General features: G+C 35.7%; 1 protein-coding gene across 1 annotated transcript in view; it reads left to right on the top strand.

Annotated features, from left to right (window-relative positions):
* Positions 1–18,802, top strand: part of RYR3 (ryanodine receptor 3) — a 203,530-nt gene that overhangs the window by 107,082 nt on the left and 77,646 nt on the right. Inside the window, exons 43-51 of the mRNA XM_075713037.1 lie at positions 1,896–2,031; positions 6,354–6,534; positions 6,997–7,105; positions 8,310–8,430; positions 11,377–11,546; positions 12,201–12,421; positions 13,706–13,796; positions 15,247–15,387; positions 17,733–17,914. Coding sequence (XP_075569152.1) covers positions 1,896–2,031; positions 6,354–6,534; positions 6,997–7,105; positions 8,310–8,430; positions 11,377–11,546; positions 12,201–12,421; positions 13,706–13,796; positions 15,247–15,387; positions 17,733–17,914 — 1,352 coding nt within the window. The remainder of the gene's footprint in view (positions 1–1,895; positions 2,032–6,353; positions 6,535–6,996; positions 7,106–8,309; positions 8,431–11,376; positions 11,547–12,200; positions 12,422–13,705; positions 13,797–15,246; positions 15,388–17,732; positions 17,915–18,802) is intronic.

The following is an 18,802-nucleotide window of genomic DNA, read 5'->3' as shown; positions in this document are numbered from 1 at the left end:
CAGTAACTGCGTGTTCCTCATTTACCGATTGCTTACCTTGGAATACTTGGCACTATACAAGTGCTGAATGTTCAAACAGTAATATGTATCATCTGCAACATACACAGTATTTTATGCTGAAAAATAAGGCTGTATGTGTCTCGGACTGGGCTTCCCAAATGCATCGGTCTTTTTAGCTGTAAGAATGGCATTGTATTGGCTGTAATATATTAACTTCAGTGAGTCAATAACTTTATCTAGTGCATTATGTGGATGTTATTCAGTAAATAAATCTATATACTGAATAACAAGAAAAAACAAATACTGTATAGCTATCAGTTTGATGCATGTGGCATGCCTACCTTACTCACAGAAAGATGCAGTGTTACTGCGTGACTAAAGTTTGTACCGTAAAGCCTGTGTTCAAAGCAAATAAATTACACATAGACAACTTTTGAACTTTTGCCATTGCAAATTTAATCTCTTTTTACTGCAAATGTGTGAATGTGTGGAAGGTCGAGGATTGCACAAGAAAAGTATCCCATGGCCTGATGGCTTAGTGTAGCAAACAGAATAGATGAAAATTACGGGCTTTGGTGGTAGCGTTATAAAATCGGAAAAGAGGTGGGAGGAGAAATATTTGGCCGGTTTTCTCACATTCTATACAAGCTGCATCTCGAGACTCCTACAAGTGTATATTCACTCATATCTTCTGAATGGATACTAGAAAACTATCAAGTCCTGTTAGGAATTGCATATTTTTTCCAGTGAGTGCACTGAGTGACTTCCTTACTGCATACTGTAATAAGCAAATTTTTCACATCCGCCCATTTTTCCTCTGTTGCAGACTTTTGGAGGCAATTTGTATACTCTATCAGCAGAGGTATAATTCTTCTTCCTGAATTCATAACTAGTTTCTCTTTTAGGACATTAGATAATGACTAAATATGATCTCATGGATGGTGGAATTGCTGTAGGGCACTTAAGCAGAGTAACATATCTCCCTTTTCCAAATAGAAAACCAGATCTCCCTTTTGCCACCCGTTATGGCTGCCTTTCATTGTAAGAAATTATAATTTGCATTTCTTTTTACAGGTTCATGAAAGGTTCTTCATGTTCATTACCTATATCAAAACATATTTAAGTACTATGATCATGTTCATACATTGTCCTTTGTGTATTTTAAATAAAAGCAAAAATCACGTTTGTGCAATTATCTGCAAATTTCCTTTTAAATGATTGAGAAATCATTCAGTACATGTTTCAGAAATTCAGTTTATTATAATTAATGAAATTTGTCATAATTTCTCAAAGATTTCTCTTAGTTAAAGATAATCCTCTTGATAAGAAATGCTGTGTTAAGAATTTGCATATTACCAAAAATTTTAATTTTTCTAGTTTCAGACTCTTAAATCTGTTCACTGATATTTATGTCTTCTGAAAAATGTAATTGTTTACATATCTGTTTAAATTGGAATTACAGTAAGTAAACTTTTGATGCAATATTTATTTTGCTATTGTAGCAGATTAGCCATACATGATTATTGATGTGATTTTTGAAGTTGTTAAGTAGTATTTTAATTGTGGTTTATGTACTGCAAAAAAAATCTGAATTTCACAATATTTTATTCTACTTTTCACATTGCACATTTGTTCATGTTGTTTTATTGTTGTGTCATCATATTAGGTAACTTCAGAAATAGAGAGTGCTTGACTTTTTTCATCATCATCAAAAGCAAGAACTAGAAACTAAGACTGATACAATAATGAGCTATGTTGGTAGTTTCTCAGGTGAAACACCTAGTATATAAAAACGTTGTTATTGAAAGAAAAAATATTATGTTCATTTTGTTTCATGCTTATGTTTAGAAATTTATTTTTAAACACATGAATAAATGATTGCTTCTGTATTGTAGGTTGTTACTTACCTGGCGGGTTGTGGCCTGCAGAATTGTCCAGTATTGTTGGCTAAAGGATATCCAGACATTGGATGGAATCCAATAGAGGGTGAACGTTACCTGTCATTCTTAAGATTTGCGGTTTTTGTTAACAGTAAGTGTAATTTCTTGGCATCCAAATTCCGTCAGAAAGTTTCCTTAAAATTACTTTTCTAACCATAAAAATGTGTTAATGGATGAAGAGAGGTTAATGCATACCATTCCCATTACGAGTACAAGATTATTGGTATATGCTGCTTATTGTAATTTTTTGAATCTTCATAGTTAGTTGTGTTTTTTCCTCTTTGCAACTTGCATAATTTAATAGAGTAACCTGTTAAGGTAGCAAATGATGTTAGGAATTATTTCAGTAAGTAAACTGTGGTATTTACATATACTACATATGCTGGTTATAAGCATAACCAGTGGTCACTAATTTTAGACCTTTCTTGGCCGCTGTATCACTGGGAGATTTAGACATTTGTAATTAAGCCGTTTTGCATCACAAAAAGCAAATTTCCAATAGGTCACATGTTTACATAGTTCTGAGGGATCAGTGTTTGTAAAGCACCCTGACTGTGTACCTTAAATCTAGTGTCTTAAGAAAAAAATCTTCTCCTTTGATAACTATTATATACTTGCTTCTGTGTGCATTTCCCTTTGAAATTTGTGAAACAAATATGCTAAAATCAAACTTAGATTATCTGAATGCCACTAAACAAAAAGCATCCTCCAGTTCATGTGGGTTTTTTTTTTTTCATCAAACTAGTAATTTAGGTTACAGATTAGATGAGTTCAAAAGATTTGTCTGTTCACCACCTATCTGGTCTGCCAATATGAAAAGTGTACATAAGACAGTTAGGGACAGCCAGAAGGGAAATAATTTTAAACAGTCTAATTTTTAGATTTTGACTGTTCTGTTCACATACTATTGGTCTGAAATTAGCAAATGATACCTGAAACACAAACAATAAACGTATTTACTGTTCAGTTCAGTAAACATACCTGAGGTGCATTCATTAGTTGATAAGCCTGTAGCTGTTGAGCGAGCTGCTAAACTAACTTGACAAACTGCTATAAGAAATGTAGAACAAGTAGTCATTGAGTTAATAAAGTGTGTGTTTTTCATTGTTCATTTTATAAATAAATGTTAACAGTGCTCTGTATAATTAGATGAAGATAACTTTTACTTGCGATAGTTTATTTAGTATGAAGAGTAAACTTTGCTGGATGGACTGCCAGTCAGTAGAATTAAGTTTTAGATTCAAGTGTTTCAGCTGCTTTTTTTCTGAAAAACAGTTACAGTTGGGGTTTTGAACCTTCTTATTATGACAGTTTTGCAGACAGCACTTTTGAAAATCAGATTACTAATTTCTCTGTGTCCTCTGCTTGAGAGGACAATTACAAATATAAATTAGTAAAATATTTGGGTCGTTGAGGTAATAGCAACAAACACACAGTTGTAAACACATGAATGAATTTTGATTCTGGCCAATGAATCCTTGGAATATTCTTTCTTCAATCAAAATTCTTCATTAACTTGGCCTGTGAGGTAAATTAAAGCAGGCTGCAAGATATTAAAGCTATTTTCAGCAGTTTGGTATCCCATCAGAAGGGAAATGGAAAAGAAGTATATATACAGAGAAGGTCAGAATGAGATTCTAGTGGCAAATGCTTTTGCTGGTATGTGCTGCTTTTACTCTGAAATGCACTCCTCACAAAGCTGTCACTGATGTGTCAAAAACTGCCTGAATTAAGATAATTTTTAACATCTACATCTAAACTGTATTGGAAATGAGCCATTCAATATTGGTAGTGCTTTTATTAAACTAAAAATTAATTACATTTTATAATTTTATTTGTATTTGCTATTTGATTCTGCAATATGGATTCAAACAGCCCCTTGCAATTTTTAAGGGGGTTTTATATTTGCTCCCTCAAAAAATATATGAAACATGCAAGGATTCAGGAGCATCTGGTAACTGTAGCTGAATGTTGTGCGTGTTTTGATGATTGTATATCTATAGAGAGGTATGTAATGAATTTTTTTGAGATTAGATTTTACTTAATTCATTATTTAAAAAATCTTCACTTAGAAGGTTTTGACCAAATGAAACTAAAATTGTTGACTTTAAGATTTTAAAACCTGATTTTTCCCTGCAGTATGAAAGTAAGGTTAATGAAAAGGAGAAAGAACGAAAAAAACCCAGAATCTGTACAAAGACAGTAGTTAGGGTATAGAATCATAGAATCATTTAGGTTGGAAAAGACCTCTAAGATCATTGAGTCCAACGGTAAATCTAACACTGCCAAGTCCACCAGTAAACCATGTCCCCAGGTGCCACACCTAAACATCTTTTAAATACCTCCAGGGATGGTGGCTCAACCACTTCCCTGGGCAGTCTGTTCCAATGCTTGACAACCATTTCGGTGAAGAAATTTTTCCTAATATCCATTCTAAACCTGCCCTGGCGCAACTTGAGGCTGTTTCCTCTTGTCCTGTGTTCCATATCAAGATCATACCGGTGTTTTAAGTGGGAAAAAATACAAGACTGACATGTTTAAAGTGTTTAGCTGCTCGTTCTAGAGCCAGTCAGTCCCAGTTATCTCACCTACCATTGGCTTCTGTTAACTCTGACTTCCTAGTAGCACCACTGCTGCTGTCAGCTAAACCACAGTTTCTAATCCTTCGGTTTTGGTGGCTGCTAAAGTGGCAACATTCAGTTCAATATAAACTTGCTACTTGCATTTCTGTACCCGTTTAGTATTGTAGCTTGCATGTAAAATATAGATACTGAGGATCCAAGCTACTGACATCACAAGTTCAGTGACTGTGAACTGTTTCTTTTCTTGTAATTTGTTTTCTTCCTACATGTCCCATTAATTTCATATCTTCCTACAGATTATCAGTATTCTTACAAGGTATCCACTGCGAATTTCTAAACGGTTGCACGTCACCCTAAACTGAGCTTTTGACCCAATTATTATTCCTGTCATGCTTCCACATGCCACTAACTGCAGTCCACGAAGCAGTTAGTTACATGCAAAGAGTTCATTTATATGAAGGTTCCTTTTCCTAATGACTTTATTCAGCCAGCATCTAGATCACAACCTGTGTGCCTGTACTGAATTTATACAATAGTTAAACCCACTCTTTTCCCTGTTCAAATATGCATACGTTTTTCCACACAAAGCTGTTATAAATGGGGTTGTTTCAGGCAAGCCATGACCTTTAAAACTGATTTTAATGTGATTTTTATATAGAAAAGATGAAGTATTCAATTTCAGGCTTTAAATAACAAGCAGAAGATTTAACAAGTATTCAAACATGCGGTAGAAAGAATCAGGAGATTTTACTCTAGGTATATTTAACCTAAAATACAATTTGTTATTCTTTAGTCATATTGGGAAGATTAAACTCTGAGATGAGTTTTCCACTGTTGAAGTACTAAGGACATAATATTAAGCAACATTCCTTCCTTCGGTTGGCCCATTAAAAATCAGCTCTCAGACCCTGAACTAGGTCTGGCTTGGGATAGTTAACTTTCTTCATAGCAACCTATATAGTGCCATGCTTTTCGTTTATGGCTAGAACAGCGTTGGTAACATGCCAGCGTTTTGACTGTTGCTGAGCAGTGCTTGTGCAGCGTGAAGGCTTTCTCATTTTATTTTCCCACTCTGCCTCTCCCCAGCCCCAGTGAGAAGGTTCAGGGTAGGCAAGAGATTGGGAGAGGGCACAGCTGGGACAGCTGACCCAGTCTGACCAAAGGGATATTCCATACCATGATGTTGTGCTCATCAATAAAAGCTCAGGGAAAGGAGGAGGAAGAGGGGGACATTTGTGGTTATGGTGCTTGTCTTCCCAAACAATGATTACGCCTGCTGAGGCCCTGTTTTCTAGGAACTGGCTAAACATCTGCCTGGGAAGCAGTGAATGAATTTGTCCTTTTGCTTTGCTTACATGCATAGTTTTTGCTTTCTCTACTACAGTCATTATCTCGATCCATGAGTTGTCACACCTTCCCTCTATTTTCTCCCTGTCCTGCAGGAGAGGGGAGAGAGCGGGAGGCTGGTGAAGTTGGCTGGAGTCAAAACTTCCTTCCTGCCCTCCCCAGTAGCAGACTTCTTGCCCTTTGGGACTATTAGCATTTATACCAGAGAGAGTAGTCTTTGCCATAAAAGGCAAATTAACCTCCTAAAGTGAACCTTTCTAGATTGAGTGTAGTAAAACTTTTGTACGGCAAGTCTCCACTGTCACTTTTAAACCTCAGTATATTTTTGATTAAGCACATCCAATGCTGCCAACTTGATGCATTTTTGTTTTCAAAAATAAGGATGAGGATTTGGTTTATATTTTGTAAAGTTTAGGGGGAAATGTGGTTCTGACTTAAGGATAGCTTTCAGGAGAAAGTATGTGTAGTGCTTTTTGGTCCTCAGGTGAAAGTGTTGAGGAAAATGCAAGTGTTGTTGTCAAGCTCCTTATTCGACGGCCAGAGTGCTTTGGACCAGACCTTAGGGGAGAAGGAGGAAATGGTTTGCTGGCAGCTATGCAAGAAGCTATCAGGATCTCAGAGAATCCTACTCGTGACCTTCCCTCCCAGGCATATAAAAGAGAAGGGTAAGTAAATGTGAATGCTTGTTTGGCAAATGATGATTTAATAGCTGGTTTAATCATGCTTGCAGTATGTGGATAATAGGCCCTGTTGTGTAAGGCATTGTACAAACATAGAGCATTAGAGATTCACACCCACAAGCAGTTGTCATATGGAATTCATAAAGCATGAGCTACATAAAAGTGGAATAAGAGTTACAGAAGAGAAGAAGCCTGAAAGACAAAGCAAAGGAGAAGGCTGGTGTGGAATGAAGCTAAGGTAAAGTGAAAGAGGAAGATACAAGGCTCAGGTAAAGTCAGTTATTACTGTTCAATTGCGTGCTTACTCTAGGGATAAAAACTCTCTAATCCAGAGCCAGAGGAAATTAGTGTGTCTGATTAATAGTCTCTGGATCATGGGTCTAGCTCCAGAGAGGAGCTATAAAATTACATTATCAAAAATGTTCACTGGTATTGTTTACCTTTTAGTGATGAGGAGGAGGAGGAGGAGGAGGAGATTGTGCACATGGGCAATGCAATCATGTCATTTTACTCAGCTCTTATAGATTTACTTGGACGCTGTGCACCAGAAATGCATGTAAGTTCATTTTGTCACTTGCTCAGAAAATGTAGGAGATTTGTAAACGGAACTGTACCTGTCTAACTAAACTGTTCCCTATTAAAGGCTTCTTCCTTTCAGAAGGTGGACTTCATTGCATTTCTTGCTGTATTTAGATGTGTTCCCTGCAAGCTGCTTATAAAGAAACATGGTCTTTTGATTCCTTATGCTTTTTTATTTATCTAAAATTTTGAGAATTTTTATATGAATATGGAATCAAAGCAAAGATGAACTACTGGTGTTGCACATTTATACTACCAATGAAATTTCTGGAACTAGCCTTTTACTGTTCTCTAGAAAGCCATAAAAATAATTTTCATAAGAATGTGATACAGAGCTGCTTTTGTGTGCACTGATGAAATATGCTATCTACACCACATGAATACATGGAAAAATACGTAAAATAACTGTTTTGACTGTAATGCCTGTAACAGCCACATGCAAGACTTGGTTTTAGTTAGACTGACTTTGCTTGTCAGTATTTAAAATTCTTTAGTAGCATGAATCCAGCTGAAAATGCAGTATGTATCTCAATAGAACAAGAAGCAAGAAATTCGGCTTGTAGCCTCCCTACTTACTATTACCAAAGGTATTAACTTTATTAGCTGTAAAGCTGTATGTAGCCATCTGTTGCCAGAGACGATAGTTTCATGTTAAGAAAATTACTGGAAGATATTTTCAGAGGCACAGGTTATGAATACCTAATTTCTGCTAGAAGTTGAAATTAATTGGCCACCTCATTGTTGTTAATGCTTTTTGAAATTTTTACTGCATATAAATAATAGAAAAATGCATAGATACATCAGACAGGTTTGATCTGTTCATAGTATAAAGAGGCAAGCTCAAAACTTGGCACTGTAGGTCTGTAAGTAAACATGAGTCTTTCAGAAATTTTCAGTTTCATCACTTTATCTGATTGGTTTAGGAATCTTATCCATGTGGGGGTTTTTTGTGTTATTGGGAATTTATAATATTGTGAAATTATTGATAGATTTCAAAATTAGGACAGATTCAAAAGTAGGATCAGCTGAAAATTGGCAATTCTATTAGAGTGCTGAGATAAATGGAATTTCTGTGCACTTTTTCCAGTGTTTGAAAAAAATCGTATTAATACCAGTATTTTGAGGAAATTATTCTTAGGTCCCTCTACTGAATTTCTTAATTAATAAACTTTTTCTAACAGCTTATTCAAAGTGGAAAAGGGGAAGCTATTCGAATCAGGTCAATCCTTCGATCTCTAGTGCCAACTGAAGATTTGGTTGGGATTATAAGTATACCACTAAAGCTGTCAACAGTTAACAAAGGTAACATCAATACTTTTATTGGACTACTTCATCTTTTTATAAAAATCTTTTGGCATGTAAGTGTTCAGGTGTAAAATAGAGCAGTTTCGTTAGAGTTGAGTGCAAGCAGAGAACTGTTCTTCAGACTTTAATTAGATATGTATCAATTAGAGCTGCTCCAGTAGAACAGATACTTACTCCTATGGACCAAAGAATGTAAGAACATAAGAAACACTTTACAGGATCACACTAATGGGCCGTCCATCCCAGTACTTGGTCTCCAGCGGTGGCTGTAGAGATGCTATCTCTTTAGGGTAGAATGTGTAAGCTTGGACTCGGTCCCTTTGTACTTCCATATCATTCAGTCATTTGTTTAGAAAGATTAGAGTGTACCTCCCTGTCCGTTAATAGGTGTTTCTGGGCCTGGTGTCCAAGAATGTATCTAATACCTTTGGAATAATGTCTGTACCCACAAACTCCTTTTTTTTTTTTTTTTAAACTTATACTCTGCTAATTTCAGTTAGCACCCTTGAATTGTAGTATTTTGGGATTTGGTGTATAGCAGTTCTTCATTCACCTTGTCAGTTACATTAATCATTTTCTAAATCTCAGTTATGTCCTTTGTCAGTCCTTGTTTTGCCAAATTGAAGAATCTCAGCTTTTCTTAGTCTCTCATCATAACTGCTCCATTGCCTGAATCATTTTAGTTGCCCTTCTGTGTATGTTCACTGTCTCTGTTCTGCAGTCCTGAGATATGGAAAACAGCTGTGGGATGTACACAATACATGAGCGGGTTTTACTGATAACGTGGGCGTGCAATAGTTTGGTTTATGTAATTTTCTATTTTATATAGCAGCAAAATGATGCCCTTTCATATTCTGAATACCTCTTTCTGATGGTGCCCAGTATCTTCTTGACTTATTTGGTCGCTGCTACACATTGAGCTGATGGTTTCACAGAATTTCAGTGATGTCCTCAGGATCTCTTTGTAATGTCAGTTCCAAGCTCAGCTTGTGTAGGCATGTCTTATTTTTCTGCAGATGCATTAGCTTAAAGTTGTCTGCATTGAAGTGTACCTGTCTCTATTTTGGCCACTCAGTTTTCTTAATCATTTAACTATACAGAATAACGGAGTGTTGTATACAGTCTTCTAGGCTCCTTTGTTTGCTTCCTTCTCCAGGCCACTGATGACTCAGTGTAGAGTCCTGTTTGTCTGTGGTTGATCAAAATGTTGCACATGCACATTGCATTTTAATTGCCTTTCTTGTTTCTTGGAACTGTGCTATTTCTTTCTTCCCTGGCCTTTTCAGAGGAAGTGAAAACCAGACACACTCACTTTGGGATTGTCCCAATCTGAAGAAGGTGCTTCTCCACACCTATTGTCTTTTCCTCAATTTTTATGTATAATGTTCCACTCTGACCTCTCATGTTCAATCCTAGAAGCCTGATTTCTTTTTTATTAAGGTGCAGACTTATTTCTGTACTTGTTCATCTTGTCCCAAAAGAATTCTCCCTTTAATAATCAAACTAAATAAATTTCTCTTCTCTACATCACTACCTCACCCATCCTTTGAGACTTGAGATCTCTGCCTGTCTCCCACAAGGTCTTCCCATAAGGTATAGAGAAGTTATCATGGAATCCTCTTACACATTATGAAGCCACCCAGCTCAGTGCCCAATACAGCAATCTCCCACTTCCACTGCCTGCTTCTTATCCTGGGAGATCCTGTCTACCACAGGAGAATCCTGTGTGCAATGGGACATACTGACATAGGGTGGAGGAGTGGTTCTTCTCTTAAGAGATTAGATCCTTCCTTCCCAGGTAGATACACTCCTTCGCCAAGACTTATATCCTCCTCAGTTCCTCAAGGGTTGCCGCTGTGGAGTTGAGGCTTTGCTGCTGTGTTGCTGTAGGACCTGGCTGTTTCTCTTACTACTCCGGTTCATCCATTCTCACCTCTGGGGAATGAGGCATGGCATGGACCTGCTGCTCAATCTGCATCAAACTGCATAGCTCCCTATCTGTACCTGGATCCCTGCCTGTCATTGAGGTTGAAATTGAGTTTCTGTCAGTGGAACTAACAGCCTTCTTAACACTACCTGTTAAAGGGAAGTCAGTGAAGACTCTTGAGTTTTCACCCTCTTCACTGAAAAATAATTCAAAATCAGAGTTCACAGTGCAGAGATGTATTGATGGTGGTGTTCTTGCTTGTTATGCGACTGTTGATTCTTTCCTAGAGGCAGTCAGTGTGGTTATCCAGGGTGGATTTATTTCCACAAATTAACTTCCAAGATAACCATACAAACTGAAATTTTCTATACAGCATAAACTCAACAGAGGATGAGGTTTTTATGGCATGTGATCTCCATCATTTCTCCATGTTCCATGGGCTATATACTACCCGTCTGTCATTTTCTTCTAGGGCAAAATAACATTATCCTCCTTCCCCTCCTTCTGTTGTCCTTTCTGTTTCACAAGAATTGTCTATTCCCCTTTACAGTCAGAGGGGCACACAGTTAACTGATACACTGTTAACTTCTGTGTTATTGTTGTCTTCCCCTTGGATCCCATGTTCTTTCTAGTCTAGTTTACATGAGACAAAAATTAAAATTATTAACCTTCTTGGACTTCACAGTTACTATATATTTTTAATATTTGCAGTAATATTTATCTTTAATTTTACCATATAAACATTCTCCATAATAATAATAAAACAAGTAGAATACCATTCATTCTTAAGCTTTCATTTAAGAGTGAAAGATTAATAAACTGCAAAATAATAGGATTTTTGAAATAATAAAAACTTAGTATTCTTTTTCAGCATACTAGAAAACTGAACAAGAATATAATTTTCAGTGAACATGTGATTTTATACATTAAATGTAGTTAGAGGGTTTTTCATTGTCTTGGTGTTTGTTGCTTTATCAGTTATGTACTATTAAAAATTGCATTATATGTTTGTGTAGATGGCACAGTAAATGAGCCAGACATGTCTGCAAATTTCTGTCCTGATCATAAAGCACCCATGGTGCTCTTCTTGGACCGTGTCTATGGTATTAAGGACCAAAGCTTCCTCCTTCACCTACTGGAAGTTGGATTTTTACCAGATTTAAGAGCCTCTGCCTCTTTGGATACAGTAAGTATTTCACTATGGAGTTTAGGTGCAGTGGCTGGCTAGAGTGGCTCTGTAAGTGTAAGAAACAGAACTTAGAACTTCAAGTCAAAACAGCTTTAAAAAAAAAAGGTAGTATGCAGTAATAATTCAGTTATTGTTAATTTATAGTGCTTAAGTCTGATCATAATCATTCAGTACCACCTTACGATGCAACAGTGTAATGCGGTTTAAAAACCTGCAGTACAGGCTTACATTAATTATACAGTAAGTACATTAGATATACTGTAGTAGGCCTAATGATTACTTTTATTTCATGTGTGCTTCCAAGAATTACTCTGAAAATTCATATGTGTATGAAGAAATTAAATGAGATGGAAAACGCTACTTAATGCTTTATGGTTTTTGCTAACCTATTTAGAAAGAAGATGTGTATTCTTTTTTGCTCCTATTGGTTCAGAGTGCACTGGGACAAGAGATAGGAGACAAGTGGATGACTTAGAATTTTCTCAGGTTCAAAAAAAATAGCTTTTGTCCTCATGTGTATGCTGGGAATATCATGGTAGTACCCAGCCACTAAGGGGACTTAAGGAGTATTTCATTATTATGTTTTATAGACTTCACATTTAGTAACCTTTATTCCATATGATACTAACAATCATTTACTACTTCATACAGGTTTCTCTGAGTACCACAGAGGCAGCTCTCGCACTAAATAGATATATTTGCTCAGCTGTGTTTCCATTACTCAAAAGATGTGCTCCCCTCTTTTCTGGAACAGAGCATCACGCCTCTCTGGTTGACTCCATGCTTCACACAATATATAGGTTATCCAAGGGACGTTCCCTTACAAAAGCACAAAGAGACACTATTGAAGAATGCCTGCTTGCTATTTGCCAGTATGTATGATACCTGTGTACAAACTGATTTCTTTTGTACAGTGTTTATTATTAGAAATTATTATTTTAATAATATCTTTCTTTATAATGTCGAATTAAGATTATTTTATTCTTGCATGAAATAAATGACCAGAGTGTATGATAGGATTTTTTTTCCCCTAAGAGAAAATTGATTTGATTTTTACATTATGGGTGCTGCATTATACAAGCTGTCATCTTGATGTGAGTTTTATGGTGATACAGGATAAATTCTGATTATTCGTGAAAACAAAACCCCAATAATTACCAGAATTAGTCTGACAGTGAGCGTGTGTTGGGGATTTAAGGGATCGACATGTTTGTATTTCTGATTGTGGTTTGAAGAACCTTGGCCATAGTTTATTTTAAAAAAGAAGAAGAAGAAAAACTACCCTGCCCTCCACATCCTAAAACTGAACTGAGCACTGAAGTTATATCAGGAATTCAAATGTAGATTTGCCAACTGAATCATGATTCCTGATCTTTGTCACAAAGTGTAGTGCTACTTGTCTGTGCAGTGAACTGTGAAATTAGTAATGCAGTGTGCATTTTCAGTTTGTGCATAGTGCTGGACCCCTGCCAAAAAGAGGATATAGCAGAAATGGAAAAGATTGGGAAAAGCCTAACAAGAGGGATCAACATAAGAAATAATTTTGCTCCTATGGAACAGCTTAGTAGACCAGGAGTCTTCAGTCTGAAAAAGGGATGACTGAGGGGGAGATATGAACTGAGGGGGAGATATGAAAGCAGCATTTTTACATTGATTTTCAGTCTACAGATCACTGAACTTAAATAGCTAGAAAAGAAATGCTGGGTAATTTATTTAGTCTTCCAGTTGAGATTTATTTCTTACAAGAATAATCACAATGTATTTCCCAGATCTATTTCAGTTAGGAGTGTTTTGTTGCTTTTTAGTGTCATAGCAGAAACCATTCTGTTAGGATAATACTCTGTTTCTTTTACTTAGCTTGTCCCCTCTGTGTGTTCTGAAAAAAGTCCAGCACCCTTCCCTCTGCTGTCATATGGCACAATCATACATGTTGTCTATTCGCTTAAGAGAGTCCAGAAGTAGCACATCTTCCTGTGCTATATCCTTCTGTATGTAGATGAGGCATAGTGAGATTCCTTAAGCACCTACCATTGGTTTTTCAGAATACTTTTAATGAGTGATTTGAATTCCAATATGCAAATTGATTTCAATTTTTATTTAATTTTCACTGGACTGTATGAATTTTACTAACAACTTCTATTTTTTTTAAATTACAGCCACTTACGTCCCTCTATGCTACAACAGCTGTTGAGAAGGCTAGTTTTTGATGTGCCCCTACTCAATGAATACTGTAAAATGCCTCTCAAGGTAAATTCTTTACTCTCTGTACATGCATTCAGTATAAAACTTACTTCACAATAATCTGTCATTGTCATGTTTTTAAAAACAGAACAAGGCAGGGTGAAGCAATGTAAAATTACTTCTGAATTGAAAATAATGTTATTGTTTTATAAAGTCTTTCAAATTGAATATAATGATTAAAGTTTTGTGAAATCTTGCCTAATGCAAACAGGATATAGTAAGTTGATTATGCGATTTTGTTCAGTGAACTGTTGACTTTTTCACTGCTTCAGCAAAAGAGTATTTTAAAGTATCAAATTAAATGTTAGCATTATCTTGGCATTTATTCTTCTGCTATAGGAACTATAATAACTCTTGGTAGGATGCATAGTCCAGGCATAAATTTGGAGTGAAGTCTACAGAGATTAGGAGACAGGGAACAGAATTCACCTTCTATTTTTGAACAATCTTTAACTGAAGTCTTACCTACCTTCTTGTTCTGTAAATAAAGAATTACAATTGTGAGATGATAAATAACATTTATTTAGAATTTTTCTGTCAGGTTTGCCTCCTGTTCCTGTTGGGATAAAAGGGCCTGATCTTAGGTCTGCGGGTCCTTTTATGGCAGAACTGAAATTCTGTCGTACTCTAAAGCAGAGCTGCCAGATTCATAGACATATTCCAGAGCATCAGCAATTTTGGAGCAAAAGTGTGGTGAAGAGGGAGTGTTTCATTTGTTTTTTATTATTATTATTTTCCCTTCCTAAACAAAATTGCAGGAAAAATGAAAATGTCAAGATTCTAGTCTAATGCTAAAAGAAATTCAGGATTTTTCCATGGGATAGGAAATTTTAGTTGTAAAGAAGAAATCAGTAGAATTTTGAAATTATGTGGATTTTGCACCAATAATCATATATGCTAGCTCTTTAACTGGTATGTTACAGATTGTCTGTACAATAGTTCTTTCCATAGGATTTTCCAGAGATGAGCAGGCACGGCTAAAAGGGTGTACTGCAGGTGTCTTTTGCAATGTTTTGAATAGTACTGAGGCCTTCAACTACAAATGACAGAAGTAAAATTAATTTGAATTTGTAAAACTTTTTAGCAGAATCTATCATGTCCTATTTTATACCCATTTAATTGTCTCTATCCTATGAGCTAATCTGTACTCAAATGGTGACAATCCTGAAATTTTGTAATTTTGCTACTCAAGTGTCATCACTGAGAATCCCACAGCAGCAGTTGGGGATAATACAGGCTTTATACTTTAACAGCATGGGCTCTACTGCTCTCCCAAAAAGAAAAAGGAGAAGAAAAGACCATTTTTATGAGCCGTTAGAAATGAAGAGACAGAAATAAATAATAATACTCATGTAACTATTTAAACAGATACTGGCAATTTAGACTTCACTAACCAGTATGTTATTTTGTTATATACCAATGTTTTACATGCATTTTTATTTTCTTGAAAATCTAGCTTCTGACAAATCACTATGAGCAGTGCTGGAAATATTATTGTCTGCCTTCAGGAATGGGAAGCTATGGAATTGCAGCAGAAGAAGAATTACATTTAACTGAAAAACTTTTCTGGGGAATATTTGATTCCTTGTCTCATAAGGTAATGACTGTAATTCACATTACAGTATGGGATGACTGTAAAAGCATTGTAATGATAATTTGCTGTGCCAAATGCAGAAAGTTCCTATTTTAACAATTCTTTCACCTAATATGGAAGATATGGCAATGAATGCTTTTAAAGAAGTAACTTTTTAATGAGAAAATGATTGCTGAATCTTGAAAGATTCTCTCCAAACTAATGAAATGTCAAATCTTTGTCTTGATATACCCATATAGCCTTACACTAGTAATGAGGCAGATTGCTTGCTGCACTAAGTCAGTGTTGTCTCCTCTCCTATCTTAGCTCTACTAAACTTTTTGAAATACTTTTTACTGACATAAAGTTAATTTTAAGAAATGTATTTATATGCTTGTCAAGTTGTTAATGTATGCACAGTAAATTTACATTGTCTGTTTTCAAACATACACTTGTATTTTGTTAGTTTTCTGGTTATTGCCCAGCTTAAGAAATATGATGCGACATTCTTAGGAAGAAACATTTTTCCATTTTCCTGTTCCAAAGTGTGATCTTGGGATTTTTTCACTTATGCATTTTTTTCTCCGAGTAAGACAAAGTTACATTTCTGATAGGAGAAACACCTTACTAACAACTTTTCGTACTTGATTGGGCTCAAAAATCAGGTTCTCGCTATAGGACAATAACATATTTTTTCGTTGCACCTCGCTGAATTTATGTTCCAGTTCTAATCAACAGGTTTAGGTGATGGCTTCTATAGGCATTCCAATTTATAGTATGGAAATTAACATGGTCTCTGCATTATTCTAAAATGGCCTTTTAAGTCTTATTTGTATTTGATTTTAGTGACATTTACCTCTCTCTTACTGCTGTCACAAGTGCAAAGAGTGTCAGGAGACCCTGACACAATGAGATGGTTCCAGTAAGTGCATCTTAGCTTTTTACAGATAAATGAAGATGCTATGTTTTTGACAGTATTGGTGGTCATCTATAATAGCATTTTCATTTTTCTGTAAATGATTGTTAGTCCAATGAAGGGAGAGTTGTGTAAATCTGCTGAGCTACAGTTTTCTCCATTGTTTTACTTTGTACTGAGATATTCACAGGTTTGGTGTGTTCATGGCTTCCGGCTGTTCAGTGGAAGCAATTTACTCTGTGATCTCACTTCTTTTGTTTGTGCCATACAAACTAAAGAACGTTGCAATAGAACTAGAGGAAATTAAAGGCTCAAAATCTTAGGCGTTCTGCTTGCTGTGATATAAACATATAATTTTATCAGCAAGTATTTTCAATGGGCCTTAAAATTGTTCCTCAGCATTTTCTTGACGCAAAGTGGACATTCAGATTTATAGAAGCATATAGTCTCTCTATTTCTAATAATGAAGCCAGAGAAATATTGTTGCAGTGTAAATTTTTTTTCCTATAAATGCTTGATTGGTGCCTGTGTCGTAACATCAAAAATCTGCCTGTGCTATCTGAATAAAACTTTATTAAATAATTATGATAGCATCAAACTCTTGTGCTGTAGTGTTCATCAGTAGGTCTTAAAGCCTTTTAAAGCTGTATCATTATGTCCTTTTTACAGATGGGGAATCTGAAAAATAGAAAATTGATTTCCCTCCCTGCCCCCCCTTTCTCCTAAGCATACTAAGAATGTTGTTTCAGAGCTGGCAGGAAAACCTTGGCCTACAGTGATCTGGTGCTACTTCTTCTAGCACATGTTTTTTATAATCTAGTGTGTAACAATTGACCTTGAATATGTTTCATGGCAAGTTACTAAGGATAGATTCTCCAAATGTAATTCCAACCTGTATTTTTATATATCAAGTACTTCTATGTTCTCTCCAGAGCTAAAATACCTAGTTAGAAGAGCCATTGTGCTAGTTCACCTCTTAGCAGGACAATTTTGAAAAATAATGAACTGACTTTGCTACAGTAAAACACGATTTCCTTTAACCAGCATGATTGAAACTGATATAGATTAGGGGAAAAGAGGGAGAAATGACAATAGCTTCTGCAGTTAAGATAGGAATTAGTCATTTTAGAACTAAGACAGTATTTTATAGATGATCATACTTCAGTAACTATGCAAACAGCACTTGACCCAAAGAAAGCTTAAGAGTCATACTTGTATTGTATATACTTAATACAGGTGTCAGCATACTCTTATGTTAATTTGAGTAGTCTTATGAATGTATCAAGTTGATATTAAGAAAGCGTTGTCTTTTTTTTTTTTCCTCTACGCTTAATTTTTAAATGTGCTTTATTGTTTGTTTGCATCTTCTAATACATATACATATACAAAGTACATATGGCTGCTTGGTTTTCACTAACATTTTGCATGTTTTTCTATTGGATTTTCCAACCAGTTCCTATCTCTCCTGCAGAAGTATGATCCAGAGCTCTTTCGAATGGCTTTGCCTTGTCTAAGTGCTATAGCTGGTGCCTTGCCTCCTGATTATTTAGATACACGAATTAGGTCAACTTTGGAAAAGCAGACTTCAGTGGATCCAGAAGGAAATTTTGATCCCAAACCTGTCAGCACAGCAAAGTGAGTCATATGAATCATAGTGATTTCCTTTCCTTAAATATTTTTGTACTATTCCTTATTAACATTTTTTTCTCCTCTGTAGGGAGAGTTGGGTAGTGACTGACTTGTGAATGATATTAGTACCTTTCAGAAGTAGTGTAGGGATTTTTGCTTCCTCCTGCCAAATACTTCACTGCAATGTACCCTGTTTACCAGATATAAAACATGTTCTTCTCAGCACTGTAGAGATGTTAAATATTTCCACATTATATTTGCAGAGTACATAGTAAATTCTATACTTATTATGAACCCTGTTACCTAATAGTTCAAATGTTTGGGATATATACACTTCTAATATATTTGATACTGTCATTATTTAGAGTGTGCTTATGACAAATGGTACGAGATCATCAAAATCTGGTAGTAATTCAATTGGCCTATTGCCCGATTTTTATAAAATCTTCCCTTAGTTTTGAGAATTGATCTGTAGCAACCTGATAAGGGAAAATAAGCAGATCATAGAGACTTGGTCTTCCTAGTAATCTTGTGCTTTTAAAATACATATTTCTAATACTTTTATATTCCAGAACTGAGGATCACTAGTGCTATCTTTTAATCTATTTTAATCTAAGCTATCTATTAAAGTCTTATCCCTCCATTGTTAGGAAATGTGAAACATCCGTACTAATATTATCCTGTATTGAGAATTACCAAAAAAAAATACCTGTAAGTTATGGTGAAGCTTTTTTTTTTTCCCCCCCTTGTGATTTCAGTCACTAATAAGTGCAACTGTTATGTATTTGAAGATTCCCTGTAAAGGCCATTATAGCTGTGCTTGGTTTTGTGGCATTTTTTTTGAAAGAAAATGGAATTGCAAAGCCAAATGTCTTGCCTTCATTTGGAGGTGAA

Source organism: Pelecanus crispus, chromosome 6 (genome assembly GCF_030463565.1).
Source record: "Pelecanus crispus isolate bPelCri1 chromosome 6, bPelCri1.pri, whole genome shotgun sequence".
Lineage (NCBI taxonomy): Eukaryota > Metazoa > Chordata > Aves > Pelecaniformes > Pelecanidae > Pelecanus > Pelecanus crispus.
Note: the sequence above shows the minus strand (reverse complement) of the source record. Positions and strands in the feature narration are given on the sequence as shown.